General features: G+C 38.6%; 1 protein-coding gene across 2 annotated transcripts in view; it reads left to right on the top strand.

Moving 5' to 3' along the window:
- Positions 1 to 21,647, top strand: part of CTNND2 (catenin delta 2) — a 1,201,869-nt gene that overhangs the window by 596,900 nt on the left and 583,322 nt on the right. For both annotated transcript variants that reach the window (XM_049861022.1, XM_049861014.1), the window contains exons 4-5: positions 6,537 to 6,571; positions 6,955 to 7,071. In XM_049861022.1, the coding sequence (XP_049716979.1) occupies positions 6,537 to 6,571; positions 6,955 to 7,071 (152 nt within the window). The remainder of the gene's footprint in view (positions 1 to 6,536; positions 6,572 to 6,954; positions 7,072 to 21,647) is intronic.

The following is a 21,647-nucleotide window of genomic DNA, read 5'->3' as shown; positions in this document are numbered from 1 at the left end:
ATGCATTGCATTGGGTAACTCTGTGGCAAAGGACCTCTTTAAGGTGTTGAAGAGCAAAGATGTCACCTTGAAGACTAAGGTGTGCCTGACCTAAGCCATGGTATTTTCAATTGCATCATATGCATGTGAAAGCTGGACAATGAATAAGGAAGACCAAAGAAGAATTGATGCCTTTGAATTGCAGTGTTGGTGAAGAATATCAAATATCCCATGAACTGCCAAAAGAATGAACAAATTTGTCTTAGGAGAAGTACAACCAGAATGCTCCTTAGAAGCAAGGATGGAGAGACTGGGTCTTACATACTTTGGACATGTTGTTAGGAGGGATCAGTCCCTGGAGAAGGATATCATGCTTGGCAGAGTACAGGGTCAGTGGAAAAGAGGAAGACCCTCAACGAGGTGGATTGACACAGTGGCTGCAACAATGAGCTCAAGCATAACTATGATTGTAGTGATGGCTCAGGACCGGGCAGTGTTTCGTTCTGTTGTGCATAGGGTCGCTATGGGTCAGAACCAACTTAACGGCACCTAAGAACAACAACAAAAAAAAATTTACATGGTTTTGTTTCTGCATGACATATATGCAGCTTACATTTTTTACTCTATATTTTGTTTTTAAGAAGTACTCTGATGGTATGTATGTATCTGACTCACATTCTAAGGAGCATTTTAGTTGTTCTTTTTCCAAGGCAGGTTTGTTCTTTCTTTTGGCAGTGCAGAGTATATTCAGTATTCTTTACCAACACCTTAATTCAGAGGTGTCAATTCTTCATGGGTCTTCCTCATTGATTGATCAGTTTCCATATGTATATGAGGCAGTTGAAAACACTATGGCTTCAGTCAGGCGCACCTTAGTCTTCAAGGTGTTATCTTTGCTTTTCAGCATTTAGAGAGGCCTTTTGCAGCAGCTTTGCCCAATGCATTCCTTTGTTTGATTTCTTGACTGCTGCTTCCATGGATGCTGATTGTGGATCCAAGTAAAATGCAATCTTGACAACGTCAGTCTTTTCTCCATTTATGGTAATGTTGCTTATTGGTCCAATTGTGAGGATTTTTGTTTTCTTTATATTGAGGCGTAATTCCTTCTAAAGGCTGTGGATTTTGATTTTCATCAGTAAGTGCTTCAAGTCCTCTTCACTTTCAGCAAGCAAGGTTGTGTCCTCTGCATAACGCAGGTTGTTAGTCTCCCACCAATCCTGCTGTCACATTCTTCATCTTATAGTCCAATTTCTTGGATTATTTGCTCAGCATACAGATTGAATAGATACAGTGAAAGGATAAAACCCTTGTTTTGTTCTAACTACTGCCTCTTGATCTATGTACAGGTTCCTCATGAGCACATCTAAGTGTTCTGGAATTCGCATTCTTCGCAATGTTATCCATAATTTATTGCCATTCACACAGTCAAATGTCTTTGCAGTCAATAAAACACAGGTAAACATCCTTCTGGTATTCTCTGCTTTCAGCCAGGATTCATCTGACATCAGCTAAGATATCCATGGTTCCATGTTCTCTTATGAATCCATCCTGAATTTCTGGCCGTTCCCTGTTGATGTACTCCTGCAGCCTCTTTTGAATGATCTTCAGCAAAATTTTACTTGGCTGTGATATTAATGATATTGTTCGATAATTTCTGCATTCAGTTTGATCACCTTTTTTTGGAATAGGCATAAATACAACTCTCTTCCAGTCAGTTGTCCAGGTAGCTGTCTTCCTAATTTCTTGGCGTAGGCCAGTGAGCACTTCCATTTGTTGAAACATCTCCATTGGTGTTTGTCAGTTCCTGGAGCCTTGTTTTTCGCCAGTGCCTTCAGTGCTGCTTCCATCTCTTCCTTGAGTACCGTTGGTTCCTGATCATATGCTATCTCCTGAAATGAATGAGCAGTGACCAATTCTTTTTGGTACAGCGACTCTGTGTATTCTTTCCATCTTCTTTTGATGCTTCCTGCATCATTTAATATTTTCCCCGTAGAATCCTTCAGTATTGCAACTCAAGGCTTGAATTTTTCCTTCGGTTGTTTCAGTTTGAGAATGCCAAGCATGTTCTCCCCTTTTGGTTTTTTTAATTCAGGTCTTTGCACATGTCATTATAATACTTTGTCTTCTGGAGCCGCCCTATGAAATCTTATGTTCAGCTCTTTTACTTCATCATTTCTTTTGTTTGCTTTAGCTACTTGATGTTCAAGAGCAAGTTTCAGAGTCTGTTCTGACATCCATTTTGGTCCTTCTGTCTTGTCTTTTTTAATGATCTCTTGCCTTCTTCATGTATGATCTCCTTTATGTCATTCCACAGCTCTTCTGGTCTTCAATCATTACTGTTCGACACATCAAAACTATTCTCAAGATAGTCTCTAAATTCAGATGGGATATGTTCAAGGCTGTACTTTGTCTGTCATGGACTTGTTCTAATTTTCTCCAGCTTCACCTTTAAGTTGCATATGAGTAATTGATGGTCTGTTTCACAGTTGGCCCCTGGCTGTGTTCTTACTAATGATATTGAGCTTTTCCATCATCTCTTTCCACAGATGTAATCGATTTGATTCCTGTGTATTCCATCTGGCAAGGTCCTTGTGTATAGTTGCCATTTATGTTCTTGAAAAAAAGGTATTGAAATGAAGAAGTCGTGGGTCTTGCAAAATCCTATCATATGTTGCCCTGCATTTTTTCTGTCACCAAGGCCATATTTTCCAACTACTGATCCTTCTTCTTTGTTTCCAACTTTCTCATTCCAATCACCAGTAATTATCAATGCATCCTGATTACATGTTCAATCAATTTCAGACTGCAGAAGTTGGTAAAAATCATCAATTTCTTCATCTTTGGCCTTAGTGGTTGGTGCAAATAATAGTAAATTGAATTCTCTAGAGATGATTTCTATCTCAAGAAATAGCATTTCTGCAGTAAAAGCAACGCTTATGTCCAGAAATGGAAAATACATTTAAGTTAGAATAGCTTCAAAAATGACTTTTCTGTAATATTGAATTAGATAATTGGGTCAACATTTACCATGGGTAATTCCTAGAACACTGGGTTTTTTAATTCCTAGAACCCTGATATGTGAGAAACAGGCATAGTCCGTGTTTATTGCCAAGGAATAGTCTGTTTGCTATTTTAAAACATCCATCTTAGAGCAAGTTTTAAGAGGAGGAATCAAGTGTGTAAAATATGCAATTGCAGAGAGTTCCCTAACAGAGCGAGTGAATGTGCACTTGATGGAAATAAAATCCAACCCAGATTTCTCTTGGGACTTCTGTTCTCTGCGATCATACTTTTAATGCATTTTAACTGCTCTAAAAGACTCATGGAAACCATTGAAGTGATTAATACTCTTTGTCGGCCCAAAAGGAAGATGTCTCTGCCTCAATAGGATCATTTTATATTCAGCGTCAATGGTATTTTTCCAATTGTAATAAACAGTGTTTCATCTTATTTCTGTTGCATCATAAAATTCAAACACTTTTGAAAGACATGAGCAAGAAAATATTATGGAATAATGCAATGTATAGATAGTCCTACACAAAATATATCCATTATTGTAGATAAGCAGACAAGTGCCAAAGGAGGAGCAAAATAACTCTGCCACCTCATTTGTGCTGGCATCACCCAGGACATTTTCTTCCATCTCTAGACTTTTGGAACAGAAGATAGGGAAGTGGAAAATGTCCTATGAGCTCAAATGATGATATATTTCTGTATTAGTTGGTGTGACATGTATTCTATAGAAAAAAAGAACCCCAACCAAAAAGTGTTAACCCAGCTATGGTCTATAGTTTACTCAAGTTCCATGTCCTCTACCAGTTGGCAGACATCTTTGCTCCACAGAGTGACTCAGGGACACATCTCAACACAGGGCTTAAGGAGAATAAACAGCTAGCAGGTCTCATGCTTGTCCCGTGCTTAGGGCAGGAAGTGGCTCTGGTCACAGTCTTTCATAACCCCATCTATGTGCAAGGGGCTGCTCAGTGTGGTCTTCAGTGGCCCTGAAAGGAGAAGAGAGCTGGATTTTGATGAGTCTTGAGAATAGCTTCCATTAACTGTTACTGCTTGAGGTGAATGGTAGCTTAAGGGAGATTCCTTCTCCTCCTGCCTTGTCTTTTGATTGTGAGTTAGGAATTTGAGCTTTGGAGTTGGACATACGGGTTTAAATCACTACTGACTCCCTTGTGACCTGTGTGGTCAACTTATTTAATATTACTAAGCCTGTTAGTAATCCATCAAAAGAAATTTGGCTGCTGCAAATGGTTGAGTGCTCAGCTACTAACCGAAAGATTGTTAGTTTGAATCCACCCAGAGGCACCTTGGAAAAAAGGCCTGGAGATCTACAGATCGCAGCCATTGAACATCCTATGTGCTGTTCTACTCTGAAACACATGGGGTTGCCATGATTCGGAATCGACACAACAGCAACTGTTTTTTTGTTTGTTTGTTTTTGCTATACTAGTAGAAGGAATTGGTTCCCTGGGTGGCGCAAATAGTTAAGAGCGTGGCTACTAACTGAAAAATTAGTGTTTCAAACCCACCCGGAGGTGCTTTGGAAGACAGCCCTGGCAATCTGCTTCCAAAAGCTCACAGCCTTGAGAACACTGTGGAGCAGTACTACTCTGCACACATGGGTTGCCATGCATTGGAATCAACCCTGCGGCAACTACCACCAACAATAAAATGAATCTAATGACTGAGAGGCAGTAGGAAGTCCTGGAGGATGTAACATGGGAACTTTCATATCATTTCAGAAAAAGGTGAACGTAGTTTCTTTGTCTCAATACATGGATGTCATATAAGTGCTTACAAAATTATTCCACCTTGAGAGTTTGTCCAGCCTTAAAATATAGAAAGATAAAGTTGTGGATCAGCTATAAATTTATATGGATCGTTAACGAAAATAGTACCCAGTGCTTTTCAGTGTTAGCTACACGTGAGGGCCATCAGGAGTGCTTGGTGCACAATGCAGATTCCCGTGTTAGCCCCTGGGCTTTGTGATTTTGTAGATACATGGTGTGGCCTAGAATACGTGTATTTATGAAATGCTACAAGCAACCCTGATGCAAGCAAGCAATTGGAAATACTCAGAATCAGCTTGCCTGCATTCTAGTCCAGCTTCTGCAAATGACCGATAGAATAGTTCTTTAAGCACTGATATTTTGATATTCATATCTTTGAAAAATAACGATTAACAGCCTTCTTAGAATATCAGTGTATCAAGGGTGACTATGCTTCTTCTGATTTATTAGGGTAATTCTTGAGTTTTAAGAGGGGCCAGTCTTATATTGAATGCCACATCATCCCTGCCCTGCAATTTGTAAAGTAATGATTTTAGGATTGTGTTTTATGATAAATGTTAAACTTTGTAGTTAGATGTTAGTACGGTATAGTATCACATTGGACTGAATCCATAAAGTTACTTCATGTATTCTTCCTAGAATCTGCTCATGGCAAAACCTCTTCCCAGTTTGCTAAAGTGAAAGGGCTCAGGAGCAAGATACCCCATAACAGTCACCTGTCTCTTAAGGGATTACTCTTGAATTCATTGACATCAATCACAGCTTTTCTGAATGCTGATTTGTACCAGAATTGCCTTTTTTCCCCCATAAATGTATTCAGAAGCCATGTATAAAGTACAGATTAAAGGTCTAAAATCCACTTAACTGTTGTGAAACTGATGAGCTATTCATAGAAGCTGCTAGATCAAAAAAAAAAGATCTGGTGAAATAAGCGTAGAGAGTCATTCTCAAATAACTGCCTGTCAGTAACTGGTAGTGAGATTTCTCACCAATCACTGACATATAAAGAAACACCATGAAGGAGGTATTTGCGTATACAAGAAAAGACTTGCTCCTATTTAGAAATTTTAAATTAATTTATATATTTAATGTTTAATACATCATTCAAAAAAAAATTCGTGTCACCCGTATAGATCCACTCTGCACAATGTCTTTGGCATGTCATGTATATGAATAACCCTTTCTACCTGGATCATTTTATAAGTGAGAGTTTCAGAAATGTATATTCAAATGATAGTAAAGTGTTATAATTTTTAAAAGACTCAATTTAAGCTGTAGTAACCAACTCAAAGGAACCATTCGTATGAAATGTCTAGAAGAATACACAGATTTATTTTATCTTGGTTTATAATGAAAAAGTGGAACATTATTTATTAGCTTACTTATAAAGTCTACATGATGCTATTCAGACTTTTGTGTTATAAAATAACTAAAATTGGGTAAGCCTGCATGTATGTAGAAGTTATTGTTAGGAATAAGTACAATAGGTTGGGTCTTGTAAAAGATGAGCTTCTGGTCCGATTATTATTTGGACAATGACCATTTGCAAATGTTAGCATCTCTGAGTCAAAAGAATATACATCAAATGGATTAAAATTAAGAATGTATCAAAATGGGATTCCTTTTGTCCGTAAGACATAAAAGGAAATACCAGGAGTCACCATGACTACCCTAATGTGCCTTTGTGTCTTGTAGTCTAGGGTTATTTCTTATCTAATCAATGCATTACACCTATGTATTCTCTCTTTTTTACAGTTCAGCAGAAGAGCAGTTTCATTGGCAATCACAAGGTAGAGTACACCTTCTTGATGAACCCTTCTACATGTGTCTCTATTGATTTAATTCTCTTCTGAGCTTTAGAAAGAGATTTATCAAAGTGAATATGACAACATCATGGAAATAAAATGTAAATGAAGTTGTTATGAGAGTTCATGATTTCATGGGAGTTAAGTTGCTTTGATTTTTTTTTGGTTTTTGTTTTTTTTCTTGGGTACGTATTTGGCCAGCCTTGACTTTAATGCTAGTTGGCCAACGATTACAACACATAATGGGAACTTCATGGTGTTGATATCTCTGTTTACGATGCTATTGATTATCAGGTGAGAACCTAAAGCTGTAATACTGACTTTGATTATGGTGTGTTCGTTCATCGTTGTAAAATATTTTATTTCAGATGGTCAAAAAGACATCGAAGATGAACTTACAACAGGTCTTGAGCTGGTGGACTCCTGTATTAGATCACTGCAGGAATCAGGAATACTTGACCCACAGGGTTATGCAACCAGTGAAAGTAAGTCAAGTACCGTTACTCTTGAAGTTGTTAGAATATAGGAATATTAATTCATACCACGTGCAATATCTAGTTAGGATTTTAAATTATCTTTATGCTTCTTTTATCCATTTTACTTCACTCCTTCTACCCACTTCCTGCCTTACCTCATCCCAACTCACATAAGATTATAAATTCTCTTAGGTCATGAACTATTTCTAACATACCTGGTATCCTTTTCCACACCTACACTAGTACGTTGTATGTATTCAATATGTATCTGTTTAATCACTATATGGACTGTAAAATTAGCTATCGTCAGTTTGCTTGTATAGACCATTAGACGTATCTTTTAAACAATATAGCAATTGTATAACAAAAGTTAAAATAATGATGTAATACAGAAAGTACTAAATATTTTCTGTGCAATTACTCCTTCCATTTATATACCTAACCATCCTGTACTGCTGTGTTGGTCCAATAGGATAACCAAGGGCTTCTTTATCTCCACTTAATTATAGATTTTTCAGTGAGAGTGGTTGAAGCTTAGAAATAAAATGTACTAGTTGAAATAAGCCTGTTTTGAATAAATCATAAAATTCTCTTTGCCTATTTTAATAAAACCCCACAAAAGGCTAAAAATTAAATCATTAAAACAGATATTACCTTGGTAATTTCTACATCAAAAATCAGTGAAGCATTTTATACCTTAATTTAAAAAAATAAAATCCTTGAATACCCGTTGAGGTCTGCAATAGAAAAGGAAGATAGAAGAGTAAGATAGCATACTGATCTTGAAACCCATTTAATTTCCATATTAGCTCATTTTCTCTATGATCTTTATAATACCACTCCCCTTAGGATAGCATAGTCATGACTATCCAAGTTTATTTAAACCCCTGTATGGCCCTTCATGATTAAGGTATCCTTCCTCTCTACATTTTACATTTTAAAATGTAGAATGGTCACCTCCTTAAGAGTCAATAAGTATGTTTTTCTAGTAGGAGTAATTGCAATTAGAATTAGATTTAATTAATACTTGAAATACATGCATTTATTTCTTAAAGGGTAAGGAAAGGAGACATGGAATAGGGCGTCTTGTGAGAATGAGAGAGGTGGTGTGGAGATCAACTTGTTGAGGTAATAATAGAGAAACGAGTATTTGATTATGAGCTTAGAAGGGGGGATAACCTTCAATAAATATAAATGACAGAACTCCTAAATTAAAAGAGGGAGGGGAAAGAATGATCAAAACATAGAGAGTGAGAGGAGAGAGAAATGAGAGATAGAAAGCAAAGAGTAAAATAAAAGGAACACAGATTGAAATAGAAGGAAACATTACCTAATTTATAATCGTAAGATAAATGTCTCAATAGAAAAAAAAAAATTTCCAAGCAAATGAAGATACAAAACATAGAAGATACTAAATCCCTCTAGTAATAAATGAAAATTAAGATAGCAATAAGATTTCTAAGTTTATACCTATAAGATTAATAAATTTTTTTTCCAATAATATCTGCTGGCAGGGGTGAATGGAAAAAGCTATCTTCCTGCATTGGTGGTCGAAGAATAAATTGTTATAATCTTATTGTACAGTCATCTGTCAACTTTTACCAAAATGCAGATATATCCATCTTTGACACGTTGATTTTGGGAATCTATTCCATGGAAATAAAAGCATCAGTCATTAAAAATGAATATATTTATATTTACATTTGCATGTATTTTTCATTATGCACACAGACCCTCAGCCATAGATTGCTTTCTGCAGGTCAGTATATCCTGTCCAAAAAAAAAGGTGGTGGGAGGGGTGACTGTGAATCAGTAGGGGAATCATAGAAGAACACGGAAAATGATGGGATCCTTAGAAAGAATTAAGTCTCTACCAGCCGTTTTCTCTATGGGACAGTTCTGCTCTGCCCTGTAGGGTTGCTGTGAGTCGGAACTCACTCAACAGCATGCAACAACAACAACATACTAGCTGTTTAGGGTGGATTTTCACAATGAACTATTATATGAGATAAGTAAGCTGCAAAGACAGAAACATGGCATATGAGTCTATAAGTGGGCAGAAGGAAAGGAAAAGACACAATGGAGCTTGTTAATGTTGATAGAGGTAATAGAGAGATGGTGGCCGCTGGTGAGGTTGGAGGTAGTGAAAGACGAGGAAGAAGGAAAAAAAGAACTTGAGGAGACTCAATACTTACAAGTGCATGAGGTGAAAATGAAGGGCTCGCTAATTAAGTTACAGATGCAAGAAAGAAGATCCCAGAATAAAACAGGAGGAACCAGCCCAGGGTTGGATGTGCTGAATAGATGCCGATCAATATAGAGAGAGTAGACAGTTTCTTACGTAAGGGAAGGCTGCATGTTGTTTTTATATTTGGTTATATTTAAGTGTATATGAATATATCCCAAATGTAAGATTACAGAATTCTCATAACAATAAATTGGAGTTTTAAAATAAGAAAAATATAATCCAGAAATTATAAATGCATATACATATATGTGTATCTATGTATATATCCCAGGGTGTCACAAAGGGTTAAGTCCTTGACTATTAGCCAAAAGCTTGGCAGTTTGAACCCACCCAGAGGCTCCTCTTGGACCAGTGAGCAACATCATGACAAATGGAGGAAAAATTGAAGTTGTCAAGGATTTCATTTTACTTGGATCCACAATCAACACCGATGGAAGCAGCAGTCAAGAGATCAAATGATGCATTGCATCGGGCAAATCTGCTGCGACAGATCTCTTTAGAGTGTTGAAAAGCAAAGATACCGCCTTGAAGACTAAGGTGCGCCTGACCCAAGCCGTGGTGTTTTCAATACCCTATCTGCATAGGAAAGCTGGACATTGAATAAGGAAGACCATGGAAGAATTGATGCTTTTGAATTATGGTGTTGGCAAAGAATATCGAATATACCCATGGACTGCCGAAAGAACAGACAAATCTGTCTTGGAGGAGGTACAGCCAGAGTGCTCCTTAGAAGCGAGAATGGTGAGAGATGGTCTCACAAACTTTGGACATGTTGTCAGGAGGGACCAACCACTGGAGAAAGACATCATGCTTAGTAAAGTAGAGGGTCAGCAAAGAAGAGGAGGACCCTCAATGAGGTGGATTGAAACTGTAGCAGAAACAATGGGCTCAAGCATAACAATGATCATGAGGATGGTGCAGGACTAGGTAGTGTTTCGTTCTGTTGTACACAGAGTTGCTGAGTCGGAACAGACTCGATGGGCACCTAACAACAAGAGGCTCCTCTAAGCAAGACCTGACAATCTGCTTCTGACAGGTCACATCCTTGGAAACACTATGGAGCAGTTCTGCTCTGCACACATGGGATCATCATGGGTCAGAATTGGCTCAATGGCTACTAACAACAACAACAGGTATACGTATGAAAAAAAAATCCATTGTCATCAATTTGATTTCAACTCATAGTGAGCCTATTGGACAAAGCAGAACTGCCCCTTAGAATTTCCAAGACTGTAATCTTTACGGAAGCAGATTGCCACATCTTTCTCCCGCAGAGCACCTGGTGGGTTTGAACTGCTGATCTATCAGCCACTGAGTGCTTAACCACTGTACCACCAGGGCGCCTCCAACACACACACACACAATAAATTTTTTTTTTTTTACTGTAAGTCAACTAATACTGAAGTTTCTTAATTGAGAATTTCTGGCACACACCAGAAAATGAACAATACTTTTAGTGGTTTTCATTTTTGTTTTCAATTTACCTACAAAAGATGTATCTTTAATAGGTAAATAAAAACTCTAATCAGGTTTTCAGAGTCTATTTGGTAACTGCTAAATTTTTATTTATCAGAAAGATGGTTGTTGTTAGGTGCTGTCAAGTCAGTCTCAACTGATCGTGACCTTGTATGTTCAACAGAATGAAACACTGCCCCATCCTGCACTATCCTTACAACCCTTGTTGTGTTTAACCAGAAATATTAGCTGTTTATATTATGTACTGAATTACCTTTTAGAAAACCCCTCAGCTTTTCGGTGAGTATTCTTTTTGTAAGCTCCCTGCTTTTCTTCCTGGTTTAAAGAAAGGAAAATGAAACAGAACAACACAAACAAAAAAAACAGGCAAGGAAAGCACCTCCAACAAGTTTTATTCCAAAGGATTCTGGGCCACAGTGGGATAGGGAATATTGGTATTTTTTAAGAAGTGGTTGCTCATGACTTTTTCAAAGTCACTATGAGGATAAAGTAATTGAGTTCAATTTTAGTAAATATTGAGTCTATAACTATTATTTTGGATATCAATTATTGTTAATTTTAAATGGCTGGGAATTATAAAATTAAAATTTCAGTTGCTCTGTGTATTAATATTTGTTAGAGTTCAGGAGGGAAATAGATTCTATTCAAAAGTGTTTAATGGAAGTGAATTGAATTAAGGGACTATTTACAAAGGCATGGCAACAGAGTTTTTGTTTTAGAAGGTGTTTAGTGCTACACTAGTCCCTTTTGAGTTAGTTCCAAGAGACTGGCTCTCAAGGGCAGGGCACCAGCTCCCATTTGGCATTAGCTCTTTCATGTCTGTTCTAGCTAATGAACCCACTGATTAAATAATCACAGAAAACCAAGGAACTAGCAGAATCTGATGGGCTTCCCCTAGCCATACATGACGTGTCATGGAGCCACTCCATATCTCTCTGTTCAGCTTATATATCAAGAATGTAAAATACAGAATATGGTTCTATTTCGTAGAATGTTGGGGTGATGATGCTGTCTTTGCTTCCCACCTTCATTCTCTGCCCTTTGCACCTCACAGGCTGCATCACAGGGCCCCTTGCCCTTTGGCTTCCCATTGGGTTTGGCCACGTGGAGGCACAGGAAGGAGAACAGAGGGTGGGAGGAGAGAGGTTGGGGCATTTATTCTCTGCCCCCTCCAGGTGTCTCCAGCTCTCACTAGACTTGGATAAGATAAGTTTTTCTCTCTGCCCATCAGGCCTAAGAGTAATAAAGGCTTCTGTTGCTCCTCCCTGGGTACTTCAACATACAGTATAAACTCACTACCGTCGGGTCGATTCCAGTTCACAGCGAACCTCATAGGGGTCCCAAGGCTGTAATCTTTATGGAAGCAGACAGCCACATCTTTCTCCCGAGGAACACCTGGTGGGTTCAAACCACTGACCTTTACGTTAGCAGCCAAGTGCTTCAACCACTGCACTACCAGTACTCCAGCCTACAGTATAAAAAAACCAAAAAACAAACTCATTGCTGTGAAGTCAATTCTGACTGATAGTGACCTTATAGGACAGAAGAGAACTGTCCCATAGGGTTTCCAAGAAGTGCCTGGTGGATTCAAACTGCTGACCTTTTGGTTAGCAGTCGTAGCTCTTAACCACTGTGCCACCAGGGCTTCAATGTACAGTATAAAAAAGCCCCCCCCAAAAAAACCCAAAACAGTATTAAGGGGTCCTATACCCTGGTGGATAGGGTTCTAACACATCTCTGTTAAAACTAAAACTCTTTTCTTCCAATCCTAAGTAGATTCCAACGCATAGCATACTGGAAGTATGCGTCCTCCAGGAAGCTGTAATTATCTTCCCTTCCAGAGAGTATTTCAACTTGCTTTTCAGCTAAAAAGTTCAGCTTCTTTTTCTCAGATTTAGAACTTTCTGCTGGAAGTTTCTACAATATGGTGGAATTTCTGCTACAGAAAGAACTATTTTTAAGTATTTAAATATATAATAATAATATTGAAATTAACCATCTCTGGTGAAACATATACATCTGAGGAAGAAAATCTTAGGACCTAATATATTCTGAGTATTGTAAAAAAAAAGGCATGTTATGGTCTTCTGACTTTTTTAATCAGAATGTATTCAGAAGATCAGGCATCAATCATGTAAGTTGCCATTCTGAGCAGGTGGAATCCAAATAGAGTAATCAGATGTAGTTTGATATAGTCTGACGGAGATGAATATGTTATTGACTTTTGATACAGTCTATCATTTTCATTTAATCACTGTGAGTAGACTCATTTCTGGGTGGCAAGGGAATCTTTGAGAGGTCAGTTTATGAAAATGGTATGAAATGTAATTCCATATGTTTCTTATGAAATGATAATAATAAAGAAAGGTGAGAGGCATCCTTGTGAAGTATTTTCATAGTTCTTCATAAATATGGCACCAAAGGGTACAGGAGTAGTCTAAGCAGAAAGTATGGGTTTTTCATAAAATTTCAATAATCTAAATGATTGTATATTAATCAGGTGCTGGAAACATGCAAACCACTCTCAGGGAAAGAAGAATTTGTTTCGATTTGTTTTCTATTAAGATGGAAACCAAGTTCTCAGATCAACTAGACAAAGACAAGATAAAGAACCACCAGGTAGGGGTAGAAGGTAGGACAGCCTGCTCTTGGGGTCAGAAGACCCCGATTCAAGTGTTAGAGCTCCCCTCACTGCACCAGAGCCTGGAGATGGTCACCTGGTCTCTGGTGACCCCACATCTTTTCCTAGAAATGCATCCATTCAAGGAGAAGAGCCTATCCTTGGGTTGTCCATTCCCTGTGGAATCACTTTATCATATGCCCTTTGGTCTAAATTTTTGAAGTAGAAAGAAGTCAAGTTCATCATGATGTCCAGGTCTGAAGTTGTCTAAGGTAACGTGTCCATTTGGTTTCCTTTCAGAATTCACTCACATTCTTTTTCCCCACTAGCCTTGGTGTAATGAGGCCAGTGGGAAGTTAGCAGCAGCAGATATGGAAGGTGTGAGCAAAAGCCCAAAGAAAGCACGCAGGTGGCATATTGGAAAAAAAGTAATAATATCCTCTAGGAAGCTGTAATTATCTTCCCTTCCAGAGAGTATTCAACCTGTTTTTCAGCTGAAAAGTTCAGCTTCTTTTTCTCAGATTTAGCTTTAGCGTGTAGATGTTTAAGAAGCATGTTGAACCTTCTCCAAAGAGGCAAACCTTCTCAGAGGCAAACCTAAGATCCGAAGGCGTAGGCAAAGACAAAAAATACAAAGAGCACTTTATCCATTCTCAAAACAAGAGAAAAGAATGCAATTTTCTCATTAAAACAAGGAGTTCCACCTATGTTTTCAGGGTCTCCTGGGATCAAGCCCAAAGTTTAGAGCCTGGTAGAAATTTCCAATGAAAACTTAATTGGATTTTGAAATTATGAAGGCACCCTAAATGCCCAAAATACAAATAGTGAGAATCAAATGAAACCCAGTAAAAGTGAGGACTGGATCAGACTGGCATAAGTTTGAGAAAAAGTAGAAGCCAAAAGCCCTCTGCTGAAATAATAAGTCATCTTGAGGGCTACTAATGCCATCATGCTGAGTTTTCATTATTGTGTACATTTTGGAATGATGGAGGCATTTCCAGGGAAATTCTCAGTGAAACTCCTTCAAATGAGCTTGACATGTTGCTAATGAAGATCAGAAAAGAGTTTGTGGTCACTACTGATTACCATTTGCCTTCCAGTTGATTCCAACTCATGACGACTCCCCCTGTTTCAGAGTAGAGCTGTGCTCCACAGGGTTTTCAGTGACTGATTTTTTGAAAGTCATCACCAGGCCATTTTTCCAAAGGGCCTCCAGGTAGACTTAACCCTACAACCTTTCGGTTTGCAGCCAAGCACTTTAAAAGTTTGCAGCACCCAAAACATTTTCTGGTGAATTGTTTCCTACTCGTGGTGACCCCGTGTGTTTCAGAGTATGACGGAGCTTCATAGGTTGCCAGGCCTTTCTTCCAAGGCACCTCTGTACCTTCTGTTAGTAGAGCACTTCACCACTTGTACCACTCAGGGACTCCATATTCCAAGTAAGTTTGTAAATTGGCAAGCTCTTTCAGAGCCCATAAAGGAGAAACTACCTCTATAAATGGAATTTATCAGTAATATAATTCAGGCAAAAGAGAGTCAATATCGTTATTTTATGGAGATAAGTTATAGGTAGAGATGACTAAAGTGCCTTAAGCTTGATTTAAATCAGCTCAATAATTTACAAATACTTGAATCTTTTTTGTTTAAAGTTAGAATTTCATATTATAACTTTATAGTTTTTATTTAAAAAAAAAAAACCTATTATTTACCTGGATAACTTTTCACATTTTTTTTTGTAATATGTAATATCCCTTTTGTATATAATTTCCATCCTTCATTTTATTTATTCTTAACTTAGTATTTTCTGTTAAAATTTTTTTTCTCTTTTCTGTTTATTTGATGTTACTCTAAGAATTTACTCTCATTTAAAATAAAATAGGACTTAATGTCAGGTAACTCTAACCTTCCATGAAAATTGGGTAGCAAGTAAGTGGAAACAAATGCCAATTTTCTGTCCGTTACGGATGAGTGTGAATCTTGTTAGTGTTATTTTTCGTGGCCTGTATAAAGGCTTAGATAAGTGCTTAAGTCATTTTGAAAGAATCAGCTTGGCATAGGAGTAAATTAAAAAAAAAGTCTCTATACTTTCTGACTAAATTTAAACAAAACTGCCACTTGTTAAGGATCTGAACCTGAACTTGTCTATTTCAATTTGTGTGTTTAGTATTTCTTTGATTATCCTGAATTGACAACCTCATAAAACATTCATTGAGCATCTATTAAAGACATTGCCCAGTTTTATTAGCTGCTTCCTTTAACTGTGTCCTTGTTAATTTTTTTTTTTAATAGTAAACACTCCTTTGGTATTAAATTTATACAGTCTATCCGTCTGGGATCCTTTAGAGACCTTATCTTATTCTCATGGCTTCAGCTTCTTCTACTGATGACTTTGGCGAAAAATCTGTGTCTCTGCCCTAATATTTCATTTACATATCATCAAAATATCACCTTAGAAAATTATTTAAGACCTAGAAAGATCATTAGGTTCTGTTGCCATTTGCCCTCAAGTTGACTCCAACCCATGGTGATCCCATGTGTGTCAGAATAGAACTCTGCTCCATAGAGTTTCACTGGCTTATTTTTTGGAAGTAAATCTCCAGACCTTTTTTCCAAGGTACCTCTGGGTGGACTTGAAATGCCAACTGTTTGGTTAGCAGCTGAGCACTTAACTGTTTGCACCACCCGGGGACAGCTCAGGTTCCATTAGAACCAGTATAAAAACCAAACTCAGACTCCATTTTAACTACATCAGTTCCCACCTTCTCAAATTCTATGAGTTAATAATCAAGCCCATCCTCTCCAGAACATCAAGCCTCCAACACGTGTGTCCTGCCAGTCCTTCCCCTTGTGAATGCCACACAATGAGAGTCTCTGCTTTTCAGTCCTCCTTTATTTAATGTTTATTGTGTTCTGGGACAGATTTCTACTAAAGCAGACCAGAATTAACAATTCCAATAAATCACCTTAAAGTTTGTGGAAACAGAAAGTATACACCTGGTTATAACTGTGCCATACCATCTGCTTAGTTTGCTTGCAAGAAACTTAAACTCTGCTCTGTAGGAAACACCTAAGCACCCACTACCAGCACTGCCACAGCATTGTCTTACTGGTGATCAGTTGGAGATCATTGAGTCATTTTGGTTCTCCTTCACTTCCTGTCCACTTAGCCATCAAGTCCTGATGAATTTTCCTTTTAAAATCTCTCTTAAATATATTCCTTTCTGTGCATCCCTAATGCTGCCACTACTCCGGTGAAGATTTCTTCAGTTACTGTAGGTTTCATCTGGTCTTGCAGGAAATTCCTGGTCTCTAGTCATTCTCGTCATCTGTGTATTGCAAGTTATTAATGAGTCTTCCTCCAATCCTGATGCCGCGTTCTTCTTCATATAGTACAGCTTCTCAGTTTATTTGTTTAGCATACAGTTGGATCAAAGGCCCACAGCCTTCAATATGGATTGCACTTGAAGGTAAAGAAAACTAAACTGCTCACAACTGGCCTAATAAACATCTTGATAAATGGTAAAGAACTTGAAGCTGTCCATGATTTCGTTCTACTTGGATCAACAGTCAATGTTGCTTGGAAGCAACAGTCAAGAAATCAAATGACACATGTATTGCATTGGGCAAATCTGCTGCAAAGACCCGTTTAAAGGTCTCAAAAACAAAGATGTCACGTTAATGGCTACATTGTGCTTGACCCAAGCGAGGGTTTTTTCAGTCATCTTATATGCCTGCAAAATCTGGACAATGAAAGAGGAAGACAGAGGAAGAATCAGTACATTTGAATTGTGTTGGTGAGGAATATTGAACATACTGTGGACTACCAGAAAAACGAACATCAGTCTTAAAAGTAGTAAGACCTAAATGCCCCTTAGAAGCAAGGACGGCGAGACTTCAGCTTATTTACTTTGGACTGCCACTGGGAAAGACCAATCTCTAGAAAAAGACATCGTGTTTGATAAAGTAAAGGGTCAGCAAAAATGAGTGAAACCTCCGTGAGATGGAGTGACACAATAGCCGTAACAATGGACTCTAACATACCAACGATCACGAAGATGGAACAGGACTGGTCAGTGTTTTGCTCCTTTATCCACAGGGTTGCTATTAAACAGAGCCAAGTGGATAGTAGCTAAATACAAAGACATTCCTACATCTCAGCCCAGCCTCCTGCTGCTGCCAGATTAAATGTCCTGAATCTCTGCTTTCATCAGTTTGTTTTCCTTCCAGAGAACCTGTTGCTGGGTAATACTGTGGAAATTCTTCAATTGAATAAATATTTTCAAAGTCTGGTATTCAGAGTGTTAAAGTAGCATGGTGTGGGTAGGGTTAATTTTGCCTGGGGAATCAGATATCAGGCAGGCAGCATGGAGGAGGTGACATTTAACCAGCACTTTAAGTTTGAGAGTGAGTCCTGAGGTGGACAGAGAAAGGAATTTAAGGCTGCGGGAACAGAAAGAACCTTCTTTAAATGTCAGAAGATTGTAATTTCTTATCTTTTGGCTCAGACTTGAGTTTTTATATTATTATTGTTACGATTATTATTTTGTTTCAAGCAAGTCATTTTAATGATCTGTGACTTGGAGTCCTCACTCCTACACTGAAAGCTCACAGAATATTGAAAAAGAAATCTTAAGTGATACCTGGGACAGTACTGTAAAGAATCTTTCAGGACAGCAGACCCCAATCAAAGTTTTATTATTATCAGGCCATGTGGCTATGCAATTAGATAGTTAGATGATGATGATAATAATAACTAGCATTCATATAACATGAAACAGTGTATGTTTCCACTTTCATATCTATTATCTCATTAAAAAAAAAAAGTGCTCTCAAATGTATGTTGTTATTGTTGTTAGGTGCCACTGAGTCGATTCTGACTCATAGCACCCTATGTAAAAAAAAAAAAAAAATGTACAACAGAGCAAAACACTGCCTGGCATCTGGGATCTTAAATGCTAGCAAGTGGCCATCTAAGATGTATCAATTGGTTTCAACCCACCTGGAGCAAGGAATAATGAAGAACACCAAAGACATAAGGTAATTATGTGCCTAAGAGACAGAAAGGACCACATAAACCAGAGACTACATCAGCCTGAGACCAGAAGAACTAGATGGTGCCCGGCCACAACTGATGACTGCCCTGAGGGAACACAACAGAGAACTCTTGAGGGAACAAGAGAGCAGTGGGATGCAGACCCCATATTCTCATAAAAAGACCAGACTTAATGGTCAGACTGGGACTAGAAGGACCACAGAGGCCATGGTCCCCAGACTTTCTGTTAGCCCAAGACAGGAATCATTCCCAAAGCCAACTCTTCAGACAGGGATTGAACTGGAATATGGGATGGAAAATGATACCAGTGAAGAATGAGCTTCTTGGGTCAAGTAGACACATGAGACTATGTTGGCATCTCCTGTCTGGAAGGGAGACAAGGGGGCAGAGGGGGGCAGAAGCTACCCAAATGGACATGAGGAGAGAGAGTGGAGGGAAGAACTGTGCTGTCTCCTTAGGGGGAGAGCAATTAGGAGTGTATAGCAAGGTGTATGTGAATTTTCGTATGACAGACTGACCTGATTTGTAAACTTTCACTTAAAGCCCAATAAAAAATTAAAAAAAAAAAAAAAACACTTCCTGGTCCTGTGCCATCTTCACTATCTTTGTTATACTTGAGTCCATTGTTGCAGCTACCGTGTCAATCCATCTCATTGAGGATTTTCCTCTTTTTCGCTGACCTACTACTCTACCAAGCATGACATCCTTCTTCAGGGACTGATCCCTCCTGATAATATGTCCAAAGTATGTGAGACATAGTCTCACCATTCTTACTTCTAAGGAGCATTCAGGTTGTACTTCTTCCAGGACAGATGTGTTTGTTCTTCTGGCAGTCCACTCAATGTTCTTCACCAACACCACAATTAAAAGGTGTCAATTCTTCTTCAGTCTTCCTTATTCATACTCCAGCTTTCTCATGCATATGAGGAGATTGAAAACACCATGGCTTGGGTCAGGTTCACCTTAGTCTTCAAGGTGACATCTTTGCTTTTCAAATTGATAGAGATTAAATTTTATGCAAACAGAATAATGAAGTACAGTAAAGAATATGTCCTCTGAAGCCAGATTGGCTGTGTTTGAATCCCTGCTCCACTGCTACTGTGTTGTCTCAGGTGGTAGGAGCCTCACATGTAAAATGGGGATTATGGTGCCTTCTTCATAGATGTCGTGATGAGTCAATGGGCTAATATCTATAAACTGCTCAGAACAATCCCTGGAATTTAATAAGCACTCAATAAGCTCTATCTGGCATTGCTGTCATCGTCATCACCTATAGTTAAGTGAATACAGAGGTGGACTACAGCCCAGAACTTCCGAGTTCTGATCCTGGATTTTTTCTGACACACACCTAGCCACTACATAGTTATGATTGTGACTTAAATAAAGGCTTGGTAATGTCATATTGTAGGCCTCTGGCCTTTTCTGTGTTATAGCAAAGTAGCTTAACTAAGGCTTACTGTGTTTGAGGACAGATGTTCAGCTAGAGCAGGCAAGACTTAGCAATTCCAGATAAAGTCTCTTTAGACCTTTACTTACAGAGCAAGTGCACATGATCGTGAAAACTCTGTCTAGTTAATGTGATCAGGAGGCACTTACTGTTTATTGTAGTTACATGCTGATATGACCTATAAGTCATCTTGTGTTTTTAATGCAGAAAATTCACATTTTGACCTTTACTTCTCTGGGGTAAGTCTGCTTTCCGCAGCAACGGTAAACAGCAAACTCCCCTTAGCCAACAAGTGGAACGGTAGCACGAGTTCACTGGAGGCACCATGAACTGAGGAATGAACTTCTCCTACAAATGTACCTGTATACAAGTTGGCTTTTATTAGGAAGAATTTTTCAACCTTAAAATGCTGATATATATTAGTTATCTAAATATTGCACTGATGTTAAACAATAACAACAACTCCTGTACTTGGAGATCAAAGACACAGATCTGAGTTTCATTTTCACGTTCAACAAGTGTTATGGGTTAAATTGTGTCTCACAAAAATACATGTTTGAGTCCTAACCACCAATATCTGCCAGTGTGACCTTGTTTGGAAATAGGATCTTTGAAGATGTAATTACACTAGAGTAGGGTGGACCCTAATCCAATATGACTGGTGTGCTTATTAAAAGAGGAGAAGAGACAGAGAGAGGAGAAAGTCCTGTGAAGGCAGAGGCAGAGATTGGAGCAGTGTATCTATAAGCCAAGGAGTGCCAAAGATTGCCAGGGACCACCAGAAGTTAGGAAGAGGAAAAGAAACATCTTCCCCTAGACCCTAAAGAGAGAGAGCATGGCCCTATGGACACCTTGATTTTGAACTTGTGGGCTCCAGAATTGTGAGACAATAAATACCTGTTGTTTCAAGCCACCCAGTATGTAGTACTTTGTTACAGAAGACCTAAGAGACTAATACACCAACTATAGGGCCCTTGCTGACCACTCGACACGTCAGTACCTTTGTTTACACTTGTAGGAATAATGCAAAGGATACAAGTACAGTTTATTTCACAGATTTCTGTGAGGTCTGTAATCAATCCATGTGTTTGAAAAACACATTGAAACATTGGTATTACAGTCGACATCCTTTGTTTCAGGTGTCTTCTTAAGATTAGTGGTGGGTTCTGTATCCCTCAACTCTGTGGTTCCCTTAGAATTTCTCCCCTCTGTCCAGTTGGGACTGTTGCTGTTGTCATTTGATGTTGAGTCAATTACAACTCATGGTGACCCCGTGAGTTACAGAGTAGAACTGCTCCATGGGATTTTCAAGGCAGTGACCTTTCAGAAGCAGATCACCAGGCCTGTCTTCCCAGGCACCTCTGGATGGATTCAAACCACCAACATTTCAGCTAGTAATTGAGCACTTAACCATTTGCACCGTCCACGGACTCCTTCAGCTGAGACTGTTTTGTTGTTGTTGTGTGCCATAGAGTTGATTCCAACACATAGTTACCCTATAGGCCAGAGTAGAATTGCCCCGTAGAGTTTTCTAGGCTGTAAACTTTAAAGGAGCAGATTGCCAGGTTTTTTCTCCCTTAGAGCTGCTGGTGGATTTGAACTACTGGCCTTCTGGTTAGCAGCCAAGCACTGGACCATTGCCTCACCACAGCTCTTAATCAGACCAAGGGCAGAAGACTGTCTTGAGTTTCATTTGTGGTAGAAAATGGTTGCATCTCCTCTTCTTGGCCCAGATGGGTGA

This window comes from Elephas maximus, chromosome 2 (genome assembly GCF_024166365.1).
Source record: "Elephas maximus indicus isolate mEleMax1 chromosome 2, mEleMax1 primary haplotype, whole genome shotgun sequence".
NCBI classification, from domain to species: Eukaryota; Metazoa; Chordata; class Mammalia; order Proboscidea; family Elephantidae; genus Elephas; species Elephas maximus.
The sequence above is the reverse complement of the archived record's forward strand: the minus strand, read 5'-3'. Positions and strand labels throughout refer to the sequence as shown.